Raw genomic sequence first — 18,622 nt, forward strand, 5'->3', positions numbered from 1 at the left:
TAACACACGCATACACACACACAGACAGACATACATTGAGACTATGGTCAATTTTGATAGCAGCCAATTAACCTACTAGTATGTTTTTGGAGTGTGGGAGGAAACCGGAGCACCCGGAGGAAACCCACGCAAACACAGGGAGAACATACAAACTCCACACAGATAAGGCCATGGTCGGGAATTGAACTCATTATCCCAGTGCTGTGAGGCAGAAGTGCTAACCACTTAGCCACCGTGCTGCCCACATATAGGGCTTTTCCAAAAATTTAGGCCATGCTTGCCAACTTTTAGGGGGTATTTTGCAGTACCTCGCGTCACTACGCCTCACCACTTCACAAAAGGTGGACAGATGTAGGAGGCAACACTGCTCGGGAGAACGCCTACAAATTTGGGAGTGTCCCAGATATTCCTGGAGAGTAGGTAACTATGATTTAGGCCTGGTGGGAGCCATTGACTTCTTGGATAAAAAAAAGCCAGAGAGGAAAAGACAGAAAGGAAGAATCAAAGATGGGCCACGGTATTTTTGCTCAGAAGATGAGTAATTTTTGGGTATACTTTAGGAACAAATATAGTATGAATTAATAAGGTATTAATTAAAAGTTATTAGTAAAATATGAACTGAACAATAGTAAATGTATAGATCATTGCTACATATATTTGGTAATTGATGTTGGGGAGGACATGTAAAATGAGGAGTTGTATGACCAGTTCACATACAGCAAAAATGGGTGTAGAGGAAACCAAAGACTTATACAGCTTTAAAGAACACAGCACAATAGTAGACATCATAGATAACACATTTCCTAGTTTTTGCACTTTTGTTACCCCCAGTGTAGATAATACTCACATGCTGTCACATTAAGTGACATCCTGATTGACTTCTTCATTCTGCTGTGATTCACCTCACAGGAGTAACTGTCCTCCTCCCCGGTTGGTACCTCCGCGGTGACTCTGGTCTGATAGGTGCCATCAGGATTGGGAAGGATCACAATAGCCTCATCTAAGGGAACCTCTTCTTGCTTGTTCTTCATCCACCTCACATCCACAGCTCGGGGGTGAAATCCATACACCTGACAGTGAAGTACTGTGACCCGGCCTAATTTCTGACCTGTGACTTTAACTTCTGGGGTAACTGATGGGAAGAAAGAGAGAGATGTAAGTCTGCTGAATCCACAAAGGGTTGCACTGTTCTTATGTACGGTGGGTGCTGACAATGTACATACTGCATCAGATGTAGAACTATTATTTAGGGTACCAGTCAGGTGATAGAGACATACTCAGAGAGAACACATTTATTCTTTTCAAACATTTTTACTTTATAAACTTACTTTTTTTTTATTTATTACCAATCACAGATTAGTTGATGAGCAAAAAAACATTTACAGTGTGTACAGTTGTCCCATTACTGAACAACACTGTTACAAAAGAGGAGAGTAGAGGCAAAACCTGTAATGGTATTGTAGTCTTTATTAGAGAATATGTTTGTAACAGGTATTGCACTGAAAATTGCCACAATAATTGAAGCTAATGTGTATTAAGTTCAGAGGACCTAAGTGACAAGAAGCCAGACTGCACAGATAGGAGGAGTGACGTATGAAAGTGTACAGGTTATGTAGATATCTAGGCTGAGAAGATAGCAGGACTTCAGGAAACACTGATATAGCAGATATTGTAGTGCAGGTAACAGAACTAAAGCAACAGGATACACAGACAATGCTGCTACTGAGGATGCATTGGTAACAGGATTGGAGCAACAGAAAAAAGGACTGGTGTAGTGTGCAGAGCTGCAAAGTGGTGCACAACGATGGAGCCACACGTAACAGGTCACCAGGGCCATCTTAACAACATTATGGGCCCCCGGGCAAAGCAGTGCACCGGGGCCCCTAGATATAGATATGGATATATAGATGTATACAGATACAGATATAGATAGATAGAGATAGAGATAGATAGATGTACTTGCTCAGTGACCCTTGTAGGTTTTTTTTGCAGGTTTTTTTCTTTTGCAGGATTATTTATTCTCATTAAGAGCTGTGCCTATGGGGCCCCCTTGCCTGTGGGGCCCCCGGGCAGCTGCCCATCGTGCCCAATGGAAAAGATGGCCCTGCAGGTCACCATTGTTGAGATGCCAGAATTCTTATGGCCCTGGAGGTCTTCTTAGAATCAGACTGAGAGCCTGTGGAGTGTGTGAGTTATCTCTAGACTTAGAGAATACCCAGACACATAGTTTCAGGCAAATTCCCTGTGGCTTCCCTATTTATCAGGCATTAGGCTGGTGTATTGTGGCCCTCTTGAAGACTGTACCCTTCTCGTTTCTCAAACCAAAAGCTTGGCTGTAATTTTGTGAGTAGGGAATGCTGGTAATTTCCCTGTGTCCTACAGTCCCCTCTCCTCTCCCCTGCCCTTGCTGTGCTTTGAGCTCACGGAGTTACTGTGCTTATTGTTTACTGTACTGTGCTGTCTCTCCTCGTATTGTAATTTCGTTTGTCCCTGTACGGCGCTACGGACACCTAGTGGCACCCTATAAATAAAAATGAATAATAATAATAATAAAATAATATGTAATAAAGCGCTAACAAAAGGGTATGCTTTTAAAATTATATTTCCATTGGATTACAACCTAGGTATGCTGGGCTTCCCCCAAAAGATAGGTCGCTAAATGCTCAACCCAACTCTTATGCAGCAATTTGACTGGGGAAGCGGCACATCAAATGCTACCAGATGTGCTTCCATATCATCGTCGGATGGTTATTTCTGCAACGTGGGTACAACTGGAGCTTTCCTGACTCAACTCCCCTGAGCATTACATTTCCTGCTCACTCCATGACATCACTTCATTTATGCACTGCACTGAGCTGGGGAAGGGAAATGTAAAACTGCTCTGTGCTGCAGATCCTGCACTGATCACACAGAGTGGTGATCAGAGCAGGGGATAAGAAACTTATTGCACTCAGTTTGCCCTTTTGCCACTAATGATGTTCAGGGAACCAGCCCAGAAAAGGAACAATGTAGATTGAAAACTGTGCTGAATTAATCATGCTCCATGAAGGTATTCCATGAATTCCAGTCGCCAGGAAGAATAACTGGAGTTATATCGCACAGGTGGTCCTGTGTCGCTTGTCATCTTCCAATGACTGCAGATGTCTCTCTGCCTTTGTGTGCCAATGACTTATAGGATATGTGTACACAGCTATGCTGAGCAAAGTAACTGTGGCCAATGCAGTGCTCCATGACTAAAAATACAGCTCACCCTCTCTTCCTGGCTCCGTTATGCTCATAGGGTGATAAGAGCTGGAGAAGGCACTGCCCTTTATGACAATCAAGAAGTTTATATCCACCCCCTGCAATGAGAAACAGAGACTATCAGGAACAGGCCGGACACTGAGGGGACATCAGCAGCTGATGCCCAGTCAGTGTCATCTCCGACCACACGGGAGCTGTGTCTGAAGGATGGAGGCATATCTCATATATGGAGTATGTTTCTCCTGATTAGATTATCCTGGGATTGCAAATGAATATGAATTTTAAGACAAACAAGAATTTTTCATTTATAAGTTGATTTGACAACAGGATTACATTGTTGGCATCACACTTACTTTGATTAATTTTAACACAAGCTAATAGCTCTGTATTTTAAAACAGGGATTAAACAGTGTGGTGGCACTATAGTAACATAGTTACATAGTAACATAGTTGATGAGGTTGAAAAGACACCAGTCCATCAAGTTCAACCTATTTTGGATCTCCTGCGATCCTGCACTTATATCTAAAATTAATCCAGAGTAAGCAACCGCCAATCTGTTCAATTGTGAAAATCCCCCCAGACTCAATATTGCAGTCCTATTTTTACCCTATATCCACTACTATCCTTCATTTTAATTAACGGTCGTATCCCTGGATATACCTTTCCGCTAAAAATTTGTCTAACCCTTTCTTAAACATATCTATTGAATCTGCCATCACAACCTGCCCTGGCAATGAATTCCATATCTTGACTGCCCTTACTGTAAAGAACCCCTTCCTTTGCTGGTTGTGAAATTTCCTCTCCTCTAACCTTAGGGGATGACCACGTGTCCTGTGTATGGTCCTTGGAGTAAAAAGTTCCCATGAAAGCTCTCTGTATTGGCCCCTAATGTATTTGTACATAGTAGTCATATCTCCCCTTAGACGCCTCTTTTCTAAAGTAAACATGCCTAAACTGGCTAACCTTTCCTCATAACTTAATGACTCCATACCCTTTATCAATTTTGTTGCCCTTCTCTGAACCCTTTCTAGTTCCAAATTATCTTTTTTATAGAATGGTGCCCAGAACTGTACTGCATATTCAAGATGAGGTCTTACCAACGATTTATAGAGTGCAAAATTACACTGTCTTGCCTTGCATCTATGCCCCTTTTTATGCATGCCAATACTTTGTTTGCCCTTGCAGCTGCTGCTTGACATTGAGCACTATTGCTAAGTCTACTGTCTACGAGCACTCCCAAATCTTTTTCCATTATAGATTCTCCTAAATTAATTCCATTTAATTTATAGATTGCATTCTTGTTTTTGATCCCTGAATGCATAACCTTACATTTATCTGTATTAAACCTCATATTCCATTTGGCTGCCCAATCATCCAGTTTATTTAAGTCCCTCTGTTGAGAAGTTACATCTTGCTCTGATTTTATTACCTTACAGAGTTTAGTGTCATCTGCAAAAATAGAAACTTTACTCTCTAAACCATCACCAAGGTCATTAATAAATATATTAAAAAGGAGTGGCCCCAGCACGGAACCTTGAGGTACTCCACTTAAGACTTTTGACCAATTAGAAAATGTTCCATTTAGCACAACTCTCTGTTCCCTATTCTCTAACCAGTTTTCGATCCAAGTACAAATTTTGATTCCTAGACCCAGTTCCCTTATTTTGTAAACCAATCTCTTGTGTGGCACTGTATCAAAGGCCTTTGCAAAATCTAAGTAGACCACATCTACTGTCCTGCCCTGGTCTAAGTTCCCACTAACTTCCTCGTAGAAACTAATTAGATTAGTTTGACATGACCTATCCCTCACAAATCCATGTTGATTCCCACTAATAATTTTATTGCGTACCAAGTAATCCTGAATACTGTCCCTTAAAATACCTTCCAGTAGTTTCCCCACTATTGATGTCAGGCTTACAGGTCTATAATTCTCTCGTTGTGATCTCGTCCCCTTTTTAAACAACGGCACCACATCTGCTATTCGCCAATCCCTTGGTACTGAGCCTGATGAGATTGAATCTCTAAAAATTAAGAATAGCGGTCTAGCTATTTCTGAGTTTAACTCCATAAGGACCCTTGGCTGTATGCCATCTGGACCTGGAGCTTTTTTTATCTTAATATTCTTCAGTCGCCTTTGGACTTCTTCCTCTGACAACCAAGTATTAATTAATGGCATGGTTTCATTTCCATTTTTATGTATTGCTCCTGCCATTTGTTCCTCTCTGGTAAATACTGAAGAAAAGAAAGTGTTTAATACCTCTGCCTTTTCCATAGTATCATTTATCAATTCACCCATCTCACTTCTTAGGGGTCCTATATTATCTTTTTTAATCCTTTTGCCATTTATATACTTAAAAAACTTTTTGGGGTTTGTCTTACTTTCTTTTGCAACGTGCCTTTCATTTTCTAATTTAGCCAATCTAATTTCCTTTTTGCATACTTTATTACATTCCTTGTACCTACGGAAGGACTCCTCTGACCCTTAAGACTTAAACAATTTAAATGCACGCTTCTTCCTTTGCATTTCTTCCCTTACCTTTTTATTTAGCCACATTGGTTTAGACTTAATTCTTTTACATTTATTTCCCATAGGAATGAACTTATACGTGTATGTTTCCAACAACATTTTAAAGACAGCCCACTTTTCTTCTGTATTTTTTCTTTCAAAGGCTTTGTCCCAGTCTATGCTCTTTATAGACTCCTTTAGCATATTAAAATTTGCCTTTCTAAAGTTTAAAGTCCTAGTTGATCCCTTATACCGTTGCTTCTGGAAACTAATTTCAAATGAGACCATATTATGATCACTGTTTCCCAAGTGCTCCTCTACTTGAATATTTGATATTACGTCTACATTGTTTGTTATTACTAGGTCCAGTATAGTCTAGTTCCTAGTTGGTTCCTCTACTAATTGGGACATGTAATGGTCTTTTAGCGTGCTCAGAAACCTATTTCCCCTAGCTGTACCGCATGTCACAGTACTCCAATCAATGTCCGGATTATTAAAATCCCCCATAATTAAAATTTGACCTAGTCGTGTAGCCTTTTCAATTTGCTGTAGAAGTTGGGCTTCCTCAATTGTACTAATATCTGGGGGTTTATAGCATATCCCTATCAGCAACTTCTCTGAACTTTTTCCTCCGCTGGATATTTCCATCCACAATGCCTCTATATTATCACCAATATTCTCGTATATAACTTCCTGAATACTTGGTTTTAATTCTGGCTTAATATAAAGACATACTCCTCCTCCCCTTTTATTTACCCTATCCCTCCTGAAGAGAGAATAGCCTTCCAAGTTGACTGCCCAGTCATGTGTATCATCCCACCAGGTCTCAGTAATACCTATAATATCATACTGCTCATTCATTGCTACTAGTTCTAACTCCCCCATTTTACCTGTCAGGCTTCTTGCATCTGCAAGCATACACTTAAGTCTATTGCCTCCCTTAGGTATTTCTTTTTGCTTTATAAAGGGCCTCTCCTTATCGGCTGTGCTTCCCTTTCCCCCCTCTCCACCCCCTTGACTCTTCTTAAATTCCTCCTTACTGCTCTCAATGTCTATCCCATAAATACTTGCTCGCCCCTCCGCCTCGGAGCCTAGTTTAAAATCTCCTCCAACCTTCTAACCATCCTCTCCCCTAGCACTGCAGCCCCCTCCTCATTCAGGTGCAATCCATCACGACAATAAAGATGGCAACTGACCGAGAAGTCAGCCCAGTGCTCTAAGAATCCAAAACCCTCCTTCCTACACCAATCTTTTAGCCATGCATTAACCTCCCTAATCTCCCGCTGCCCCCCTGGACAAGCGCGTGGCACAGGTAGTATTTCCGAAAAATACTACCTTGGATGTCCTTGCCTTAAGTTTGCAACCTATGTCCCTGAAATCATTCTTTAGGACACCCCTTCTTCCTCTAACTCGGTCATTGGTGCCAACATGCACCAAAACCGCTGGGTCATTCCCAGCCCCTCCCAACAATCTGTCCACCCGATCCGCAATATACTATATACTTAATCATTTAGGATGCATATTATGCTTGGGGTAAAAGTAGAATTTTATACAATTACTAACATCCTGGAGAGAATACAATGAAGATATCCCTACAATAAAACATTTGCGTATATGGTAATTCCCACTCTCCTCCATATGGGCAATGGTGCAGTCCAACTTCCAGTATCACCAAAGCAATGCATCCTGACAGGAGAGGGGATACCCTGAGACCCTAAACAGTCAGTGGTCAGTCAAGAAGGTACTGCTTGGTTTGTGACGATGGAACACAGAACGATACCAGCTTGATCAATGGACTGCTGAAAGATGGGTGTGCCAGGGTGGCAGAGAATGGGGGAAGTGACTGGGGAAGGGGGGTCACTGTGCACAGTGAGCTGAGAGGAAGAGGGGATATGTCTCCCAGGAGAGATATCCTGACCTGAAGGGTAGATGTGAGGGCCACAAATTTGGAGTGAAGTGTGAAGGGGGCCAAGGGGTGTCATGAGGAGCACAATACCAACTGGGGGGCAATGTGATGAGAGGCTCAGTACATACAGGGGGACAAAGTGATTTGAGGATGTGTGAGAAAAGCTGGTGGACATATGGGGTGACATGTGAATGAAAGGGAAAAGGTGGTGGACACAGGGGCATGTGAGATAAAAGCTGATGGACAGGGGCACGAGAGAAAAACTTGTGTACAGGAGGTATGTGAGGGAAAAGCTAGTGGGCAGTGGTTGACTTGAGAGAAAAGCTGATGGGCAAGGAGCATGAGAGAATAGTTGATTGCCAGATGGGCATGTTAGAAAAAAGCTGGTGGTAATGGGGTGGAATGTGATAATAAAGCTGGTGAGAAGGGGGTGTCCTGTGAGAGAAAAGCTGCTTGGCAAGGTAGATGAGAGAAAGGCTGGTGGGCAGAAGGGCATGTTAGAGGAAAGCTTGTTGGCACGGGTGTCTTGTGATAAAAAAGCTGGTGGCAGGGGATATTTGAGAAAAATGCTGGTGGCAGTGGGTTAGGTGAAATAAAAGCTGATGGGCAGTGGGTATTTGCGGATGAAGCTGGAGGACTTGTTAAGGAAAAGCTGGTGGGCATGTGTGACAAGCTGTTGGGCAGGGGGTGAAGTCAGAGAAAAGCTGGTGTACTGGCATGACATGAAAGATAAGCTGGTAGATATATGGGGTAATATCTGAGAGAAAAGCTGGTGGCCATATTGGGGTGTCATATGAAAGAAAAGATGATGGGTATATAGGGTGGCATGTGAGACAAATGCTGGGGATGTGTGAGAAGTTAGTTGGCATATGGATGGCAACTGAGAGAAAAGATAGTGGGCATGTAGGGTGGCATCTGAAAGAGAGGCTGGTGGGCATTTGCATGTAAGATAAGAGAAAAGCTGGTGGACATTTGGGTTGCAACTGCAAAGAAAAATTGGTGGGCATATGAAGTGGCATGTGGTAGAAAAGCTGGTAGGCAAGTGTGAGGAGCTGGTGGGCGTGGGGTGACAGAAAGGCCAGAGGAAAATAGCAATGCACTAAGCCAAAGACCTCACCCAGACAGGTTCAACCATTACAATGGAACCCCCCTGCAGGCTAATGCATCTGCTGAACCTCTGCCACTCACACTGTACCAAAGTGTCAGCACCTGACTGCCACTAGCCAAACTAGAGAGGTACTTTCAGGAATATTATAAAAATGATGCCCCCAACCAGGCTTGGCCCTTTACATTGTTGGGATAACTGCCATTATATTAAATCTGGCTTGTAGTACCTCTGTCCTACCAGAGGTGCTGCTGTTGTACTCGGACCATTGTCTTAACCTGCAGTAGTTAAGCTCATCAACTCCTGGATGCTAATAACCTTTGGCTGCCTTTAGGAGACTGCCTTTCCCTGCAAATTGTGCAGTTCATCAAGTGCCTGCCCTTGCTGCTGCTGCTGGCTGTTTGTGAAACCCTATGATTGATCCTGACCTGCTCCTCGGTAGTGATTCCTGCTAGTCCCTACGTTTTGCATTACTTCTGGTGACCCTGACCCCTGGCTTCGATTTGACCTTCTTGCACATTCCCTAGCACTTTTGTGGACTTTCAGGCTTTTGACCCCCTGGCTTGCCTGATCCTTCTTTTTCTTGTATCACTCATGGCTCATCCGGTTCCTCATACTTCCTGGCTAACCTGACAGCCTAATACCTGTGAACCTCCGCACTACCTGTGCCTGCAGACTATTACTACCACCTGGTATCCAGCTCTAAGCTTCCCAGCTTACCCGAAACTCTATGGTACCTATGCCTGCAGACTATCTCTACCAACTGGCAATCCTGTAACCCTGTGTTACATACAGTTCACCCTTTGTATCCTGGAACCTGCTGCTTCTATGGACTAAGCTTTGCCATTCACAGCCTCAGTATCTTATAGTGTCATCCATATATATACCTGCCATTTCTGTTGTTTGAATCCTGCTTCTCCTGTAAACTGAGTTGCTGTTTACTATTGCCTACACCAACTGGCTTCCTGTGTATCTCTGCTATAATGAAGATACCTTGTTTTCCAAACATTTTTGCCACTCCCTGGATTCATACTAGGAATCTTAATAGGATGAACTGCCATAAAATTTGAGCTTGCTGATTGCACGCCTTCTGCATTTGTTCAGGGGATTCCTAGTATCTTGGTCTTGAACACTGTGTTTGACATCCTGGAGACCATGTCAGAAATCCCCCAATTTCAAATGCTTCAAATTGACTTTCTAAAGCTCCTCTCTCAAATAACACATGTATCTACATTACTACAAGAGCTGTTTAAACAGCTATTTGTTTATGTCTTGTGTGGTGACTGCCCAAATACGAGTTCTGGAGCAACAATTTTTTTTTCCAGAGAAAATGGCAGATTGCAGTACATCTTCCGGAGGCTATTTTGACTCTAATTATGCTGCACCTGTGCTAGTACCTGTAGCCACTACCATTGAGAATTCCAAACTGAGAGTTCACCCATGTCCCTCTTTGTCTGAGGAGGAACGCACGCACAGAATGGTTAACCATCTATGCCTCTACGGTGCCAACCCAGAACACTTCCTGGTGAAATGCCTGCTGTGCAGACATAAGTTACCTCTCAGTTAACCCAAGAGTTCTCTGGACTTGGGAAATAAATTCAACTTTGTAGTACTTCCTCAGCCTGTTCCAGAGAGAGCCCTATCCCTCCATCCAGCTCCAGAGAGCTCTGTCCCTTCAGCCAGCCTCTGAGCTGCCTCATAGCACTGTTTAGCCAGAGCTGCTACATAGTACAGGTCAGTCAGAGCTAGTTCTTTGTACTGTTCAGCCAGAGATACCTTGTGGTCCCATCCGGTCAGAGGTACCCGAGAGTGCTGTTCGGTAAGAGGTGTTTCAAAATGATTTTTGTTCAGATGTGCTTCAAGACGCTGTCCAGTCAGAGATGCTTCAAAATGCTATTCAGTCAGAGATGCTTCAAAATGACGTTCTGTCAGAGGTGCTTCAAAATGCTGCTCCTTCCAAGTTGAGTTCCCAGTCTGGTCCTTCTGAATTGTGTGCCCACTCTAGGCCTTCCAAGTTATGTGCCCTCTACGGGTCGCCTTCCAAGCTGTGTGCCCAGTCTGGGCCACCTTCCAAGTTGTGTGCCCAGTCCAGGCCTTCTGACTTATGTGCTCAATCTTAACCTTATGAGTTGTGTGCTCAGTCTGGGCCTCATTCTGAGTTGTGCGCCCAGTCCGGGCCTCATTCTGAGTTGTGTACCAAGTCCGGGCCTCCTTCCGGGTTGTGTGCCCAGTCCGGACCTCCTTCCGAGTTGTGTGCCAAGTCCAGACCTCCTTCAGAGTTGTGTACCCAGTCTGGGCCTCCTTCCGAGTTGTTTGCCCAGTCCGGGCCTCCTTACGAGTTGTGTGTCCAGTCCGAGCCTCCATCCGAGTTGTGTGCCCAGTCCGGGCCTCCTTCCGAGTTTTGTGCCCAGTCCGTGCGCCCTTCCGAGTTGTGTGCCAGTCCGGGTTTTCTTCTGCCATGTGTGCTCAGTGTGAAAACCCAGTGTTAGGAATCCCAACAGCCAGCAACACAAAACCCGGAGTCTACTCAGAAGTCTGGTTTTCGCTGGAGCCCTTAGTGGTGGGGACAGACTTGGCCGCAGACAGCTGAGGGTTGTGAGTTCTGCACTGACTGGGGAGAACCTGATAGCGTAAAGGAGTAACAGCAGAGTGAAATCCAGGCAAGGGTCGAGGGCCGGCAGCAGACAGAATATCCAGTAAACAAAACCGAGGTCAGAGGTCACAGGCTAATCAGCAGCGTAGGATTCCAGGCAAAAAGGTCTAGGGGCACAGGCAATCAAACGAAGTCAGGTAACAGGCAAAGGTCGGCAACAATTAATCAAATCCAATAGTAACAGGAGCAAGAACTATAGCAGGCTAGTAGCAGCAAGCAGGAACTATAACCGGCAGGGGAGGATTGCCTCTCCCTACCTTATAAATGCGCCCTAGCCAATAGAAGGGGACTGGGGGCAGGACCTACATTTAGCCACCTGGCTAAGGTATTGATTAGCGCGCACGCCCGGCTACCCTGAATGCCGGGACGCGGCGCTGCATCTAATAGCGTCCCGACGTTGCCTTGACAATGGTCGGGGCAAGGTAGAAGTGACGTCCCGGTCGTCATGACGACTGCCGGGACGCCGGGAGACAGAGTGGAGCGAGTCGCGGCGGTGCCCAGAGCCGCCGCGGCTTGTAACATCCAGAGACTTCTGCTCAGTCTGAGCCCCCAGAGACTTGTGCTCAGTGTGAATCAGAGTTTTCTACTCCTTCAAAGATCAATCTTTTTGGTTCTTTTGCCGTCCAAGTCGAGGACTCAGCAAAGACTGCTGACCAGCCAGAGTGTCCAGAGAATGCTGCCCAGCCAGAGTGACCAGAGACTGCCAAGTTGTGTGTGCAGTAAGGGGCCGCCGTCCAAGTTGTGTACCCAGTCCAGGACGCCTTCCAAGTTGTGTGCCCAGTCAAGTCCTCCTTCAGAGTTTTGTGCCCAGTCCGGGTCCAGCCAGAGTGTCTAGAGAGCGCTGCTCAGCCAGAGTGTCTAGAGAGCGCTGCTCAGCCAGAGTGTCTAGAGAGCGCTGCTCAGCCAGAGTGTCTAGAGAGCGCTGCTCAGCCAGAGTGTCTAGAGAGCGCTGCTCAGCCAGAGTGTCTAGAGAGCGCTGCTCAGCCAGAGTGTCTAGAGAGCGCTGCTCAGCCAGAGTGTCTAGAGAGCGCTGCTCAGCCAGAGTGTCTAGAGAGCGCTGCTCAGCCAGAGTGTCTAGAGAGCGCTGCTCAGCCAAAGTGTAGCTCCTCCCCACCAACCATTTGACTACTATGAATGAATCAGAGTGGCCAGGTAGTTTAAAATGAGTGCCCTGTAGGGCAATGAGGGCCGGCTGCTAGGGCCGGCTGCTAGGGAGTATTCTGATTGACTGCCTGTACCCTTTTACTGCAGGCAGCTATACTCCTCGCTGCCTATGATAAGTGCAGTTTTCCTGAACTGTGGGTGCGATTAGCTAATTCTTGCTCAGCTCTGACCTTGCTTGGATGTAGACCCTTTTCTGGGTCACTGCCTGCCCTGAAGTTTTTGCCCGTATATTTACAATTTTTAGATTTCTGCCTAACCTGACCTATGCTCCATACGTAGTTCCATCTATTTCCAGCCTGTACATGCTTTTTTCCTGTTATACAGCCCCCTGTATTATTTTGATTGGTGTCTACAATATTTTTAGATTTTCCAAAAGATCTTGTCAATGAACCTTAGCTGAGATGGATCTTTGCTCCTGCATTGTCCATATATATCTCTTTCTGAGATAGCTTTCTCCGTATTGATAATACTAATTGGAAGTTATGTCATCAGGGCAAGGGAGTGCTGGCAAATTGTAGCCCGTGGGGCATGACTCGACTCAGCAGCCTATTAGGGACATTTTGCCCACAAGCCCAGCCTGCCCCTGCATCTGGGCAAGAATTTTTCACTGGCAATACTGGCGAAAACATATTCTTTATTGCTGCGGTAAGTGGCGATCAAAAATATTAGGGGAAGACATTAATAAATAGGCCCATGAGTGCCAATACATTATTAGAACAGATATGTTCACATAGAATTACAATCTCACCACTTATACAATGATAATATACAACCTCTCTATTACATGTTGTAAAAAGTATTACATTTTTCACCATTTTGTCTTTTTCCCTATACTCTCATACTTTGGCGTCTGTCAAGGATTTAAAGAAATATATCCTAATTTGTAAGGCAATACACCAGTGTTCCAAAATGAGAAATAATAAACTTTTATAAGTGATTAAAGGGAACACAATCAGCAAATGTAAGTCATTGCATAATGCAGTATTTAGAATTGAAGATGTGTCTAGGTCTGAATGAGTAGTAGAAGCATCCGCTAGACAACAGACACACCCGTCCGACACTTACGTACAACCTGTGAACATGTAAAAATACCTTTTCATTTTATGTTATGAACACAATTTGCAATTAAGCATAATTTAAGCTTGAATAATCTAGCTAATATAGCAGGAAAAACTGTCTGACCTGCATATATTAATAAATGCATTTTTGTTTTATTTGCTACAAAATGCTCAGCAAATCCTAATCTATAGTCTAGCGACTACTAAAGTCTCAATAAGTGTCCAAGAATTAATCACAAGCCTCTAATTACAAGCGGTTTCCTAGTTTGGGTGTTTGTTATCATCATCACCTGCAACTTATACTTTCCCCTGACCAGCCGCAAATAGTGGACAATGTACAGTAAGGTCATGACAAGGGCTTGCAGAGGGTGTTCCAATGCTGCTGATTCAAGTCCTGGGTATCTTGTACATATGCCTTTTTAGACGTATCGTTTGCACCAGCAGGTGTAAGTCCAGACTGATAGTGATGACTGACACAGCATAGTCTTTGTGCTGAAAAGTACACGTATGCGAGCCACTAGTTAGCGCAGAACGTGTGTATGCAAGTAAGATAGGCGATAAAAATGCATTGTATGTGCAGAACGCATTAAGAACATTCTTATTTATTTATGAAATGTAAAAAGATTTTTAAAGCACATATTGGTATTAATTATTATAGGTTTATGTGTTGTTTATTTATTTCCTAAAACTTTATTTTGAATGCGTTCTTGATGTGAATTTATTATACACATCTGCATATGCATATCCTGCAGTCTGTTCTGTCTGTCTACATACGGCAAGTACCGTTTAGGCAGAGTTCTGTGCTCTTGTTTTAACCGCAAGTTGTGTGCAAGTTGCTTCTGAACATGATTCAGGGCCACTATGTATATTGTGTGCTGTTGTTATCGCTGAGGTATGACATGAACTCCCTGAACATATGGTAGAGGTATTCACCTTTAGCAGCCGCCTTTCCCGTAAAGCTCATTTTTCTCACAGGTACTATAAAGTCCCCAGGTTAAATTCAGCGTAGTGAGAGCTTATGTACAGAAACCACAGCCCAGGTGATTAGAGGCAGTGGACAAAACACAGGAATGGATGGTCAAACAAAAGCCGACATTAGGGGTTCCAAAGCAGGCAGAGTAGTCAGGGTGTGGTGATCGAGACTGATGGGATTTCCTTCCCTTACCTTGTCCTCCAGACACGAGTCCGGTTCTTTTTTGGTTGGATATCCGGTGGTCAGGAGATAAATTCTTCAATGAAAGGGACAAGGATTGGTCAAATAACTTGGGTTTATTAAGAATGCGGTAAGGATAATTTTGGTAAGCCACCGCGCCACAGACCCCTTCAACTCAATGGTAATAACAAAATATTCATTTGATCAACATAGAGCACAATAGCATTTAACATATAATATACAACTGGTGAGTATAAGGCACAATTGCGATAAAATCTTCAATAACAATAAATCAATTTTAGGTAAATCACTTAACATTAACATTCAACTAAAACATTTGGTGCACCAATATCATCCCTGGTAACGTTACCATATTTTACACTCAGTCCTGGGCTGACCTGTGCACAGGAATTTTGTAGTACATTAAATCTGTCAGCATGGAGGAAAGCAAGTGGAGGAATCTGTGACAAAGGTGATTTGCAGACCTACTGTACTTTCAACTAGAGTTCCTTCATATGATGGACTTCCAGCAGTAATACCTCTTATCTCTCTCAGCCTGTTCCTGAGGTAGTGAGCAGCTACATGGAAAGATTCAACTCAGATTTCTTATCTTTCGGTCTGTCTTCTTGTCACTCATAAACCTCATCTCTCTCCTTCAGAAGTCTAGAACTTTCCTCTCCCACTGCCTTCTGGGAGTTCACAGTTATTACCAAACTCAGTGGACTTGTTTCTATGACACAAACTCCTCCTTCCTGCACATCATCCTGGGCACGCCTCTTCAGTTCAACTGTCAACTGTCATTCCCACTGTGTCTTCCTCAGCCTCTATTAACCCCTTGTAGCCCTGCATTTCAAAAGCGTTTATGTACTTCCTCTGTGCTGTTTAACAAGGTTTTGGGGCACCACAAGGGACAAAACAAGGATCAGGGCTGACAGTGAGCAGTCAAAAGTCCAATAAACAGACAGAGTTCAGGGGCAATAAGCAAACAGCAGAATCCAAAAGAAAGCCAAGGTCACTACAGGTTTCAGTCAAAAAAAATAGCCAGTCAATCCACAGGGTTATGGAGCAGGCATGAATCCAGAAGCTATAAGCCTTAAATACAAAAACTGGGCAATAGTAGTTACGGAACAGGAATGTATTAATAAGCCCCCAGGCTGCGCATAATTAATTAAATTGTTTTGTGCACGCCCCCGGCTAGCACAGATGCCGGGACACGCCACTGATTAGACAGCGTCCAGGCCGGAAGTCGCGGATGTGACACAGGTAGGTGCGAGCAGCGGTTCTCCACCGCTCATAACAACTGTCACCTCTCTTCTCCAGATCATCTCTCCCATTGTTACATCACTGAATGCATAATATTATATTGTAATAAGTCATTGAGCCGAATAACTGGTAGGCATGTTTGACGATCAATAAAATAAAAATAATATTCAGATTAAGACACTAGGCCTGATTCATTAAGGTAAGGAAAACAAAAAAAATGGGTAACTTTGCACCTTGGCAAAACCATGTTCTATTGGAGTGGGAGGTAAATGTAAAATGTGAGGACAGATTTATAATTGGGGTAGAGCATGTCCTAGATCAACTTTTAATGTCAGTGTAAAAATAAAGCTAACAAGTATTAACAAGAAAAAACAGACAGTATTTCCCTTAAGTGCAAAAAAACCCCTCATTTCCACCCATTGTAACATGGTTTTTGCAAGGTTTAAAGTTACTCATTTTCTTACTTTCCTTTCCTTAAGGAATTAGGCCCAACGTGTACATTGTGTGGTGTCACCTATCTTCTCCAGAACATCTCTCCCATTGTTACACTACTGAATGCATAATATTATATTGTAATAAGACATATGAAGAAATGACCAGAATAACTGGTAGGCATGTATGATGTGTAATATAAATATAATATTCATATTAAGATACTGTGTATATTATGTGCTGTCACCTCTCTTCTCCAGAACATCTCTCCCAATTTGAAGGACATCCTTCAGCCACTCAGCGCAGAGACGTTGTAGGTAGTTTTTCATTATCTCCCCTTGTCGAACATCTGGACTGTTCCATATCTGTGCTGTATACTGAGCCTCGGGCACGGTGGGCTTATAAAGCCATGTCTTTGTGTCCAGGTACATGGCATCTTCCCCGTCATAACCATACTGGTCATATACAGCGATGCTGCCATCATCTGTCAACTCGCAGCCGTGCATTGCCTGGAAGGTATGGGAACCTGTGCACAGAAAATAATAAGCCAAATTTAATGGACATAAATGAAATAAGAGGGATAATAATGTAAAGGTGGATTTATAGTCTCAGTGAAATGTACACACGCAGTGGCTGAAATGTATAAATGTTATAAAACAAGATAAATCACTGCTAATAGCGCTGGAACCTAGGAGCAATAGATATAGAAAAACACTAGAAAATGTGTCCTGCTGATTGTCAGGGTTTCTAGCAATGGATGTATTCTTTTGTTCTGTACCAATAACTATAAGAATTTGCTGACAGCGTTTTTCCTGACACAGTGAGGGACATTTATAAAGGGCTGTGAATAAAGTAATTTACAAGCATGGAACTCTGCACCTAGAAAGCAGGATGTACAGAGCATTTACATTCCCTCCGCCCCCTGTGCCTTGGTGAGATAAAGGTGAGAAGCTTCACAGAAAACAGGGAGCACAATTTATATAGGGAAATTTCAGCTGTGACAATAAAACTGGTGCACGTCTTTTATAAGGTTGCATGAAAACACGTGAGAGTATTTCTATATTTATAGAAAGTGTCAGAGCAGGTTTATAAATACCCAGCATTTTCCATATAAATGTTCATGTAATCTGTTTCTGCAGAGTGTTTCTCTGTGACTGTGTTTATGAATGTTCCCCTCTATTTGTCTGTGTATCAGAAAGATAAATGGGGAGTGTGGAGAAATGGGGTCTCCCTGGACTGTGGACTTTTTATTCATCACCCCAGCAGCATGTACTTTGTAATCCTTGGTCCATTTTAAGTATGTAAACCAGTGGCAGCATGGTTGCTTAGTGGTTAGCACTTCTGCCTCACAGCGCTGGGGTCATGAGTTCAATTCCCAACCATGGCCTTATCTGTGTGGAGTTTGTATGTTCTCCCCGTGTTTGCGTGGGTTTCCTCCTACACTCCAAAAACATACTGGTAGGTTAATTGGCTGCTATCAAATTGACCCTAGTCTGTCTGTGTGTGTATGTGTGTGTGTATTAGGGAATTTAGACTGTAAGCTCCAATGGGGCAGGGACTGATGTGAATGAGTTCTCTGTACAGCGCTGTGAAATTAGTGGCGCTATATAAATAGATGATGATGATGATGTATTATTGTATGTGTTATTCCATGTTAAACTGTACATTTCACCCTTTCTATTACATTACCATTAATACTGTATGTATTTCCGTTTTGTTCAGATCTGACTAAAACACCATCTTGTTTCAGCTAAACATCTTAACTCAATCAGTTTTAAAGTTAGACTTCAGCATGATTAATTAACCATACTTGCCAACTCTCCCGGATTGTCCGGGAGACTCCCGCATTTTGCGAGAGTCTCCCGGACGAGTGTGGCAATCTCCCTGATAGGAAGGGGGAAAAATTCAGTTTAAACGCCGCGATTCACCCGGAATCGCGGCGTTTAGCCCCGCCCCCGCTGTAAAATGACGCGATTTGCGTCATTCCGTCACGGGGGCGGGGCCAAAATGACGCGATTTCGCAGCCCCGCCCCCTGCACGCCCATGTCCCAGCCGGCATCTCCCGGAAAAAGAAAAAGAAATGTTGGCAAGTATGTAATTAACCATGACTTTCAGGAGTAATACAATGGTAACAGTCT

At 43.5% G+C, this 18,622-nt stretch overlaps 2 protein-coding genes across 2 annotated transcripts in view; both read right to left on the reverse strand.

Moving 5' to 3' along the window:
• Positions 1-18,622, reverse strand: part of LOC142143338 (major histocompatibility complex class I-related protein 1-like) — a 719,063-nt gene that overhangs the window by 340,076 nt on the left and 360,365 nt on the right. The window lies entirely within an intron of this gene.
• Positions 749-18,622, reverse strand: part of LOC142142500 (major histocompatibility complex class I-related protein 1-like) — a 189,804-nt gene continuing 171,930 nt past the window's right edge. Inside the window, exons 3-5 of the mRNA XM_075200385.1 lie at positions 16,732-17,010; positions 848-1,132; positions 749-756 (exon numbers count right to left, since the gene is read on the reverse strand). Of these exons, the coding sequence (XP_075056486.1) occupies positions 749-756; positions 848-1,132; positions 16,732-17,010 (572 nt within the window). The remainder of the gene's footprint in view (positions 757-847; positions 1,133-16,731; positions 17,011-18,622) is intronic.

Source organism: Mixophyes fleayi, chromosome 3 (genome assembly GCF_038048845.1).
Source record: "Mixophyes fleayi isolate aMixFle1 chromosome 3, aMixFle1.hap1, whole genome shotgun sequence".
Taxonomy (NCBI): Eukaryota; Metazoa; Chordata; class Amphibia; order Anura; family Limnodynastidae; genus Mixophyes; species Mixophyes fleayi.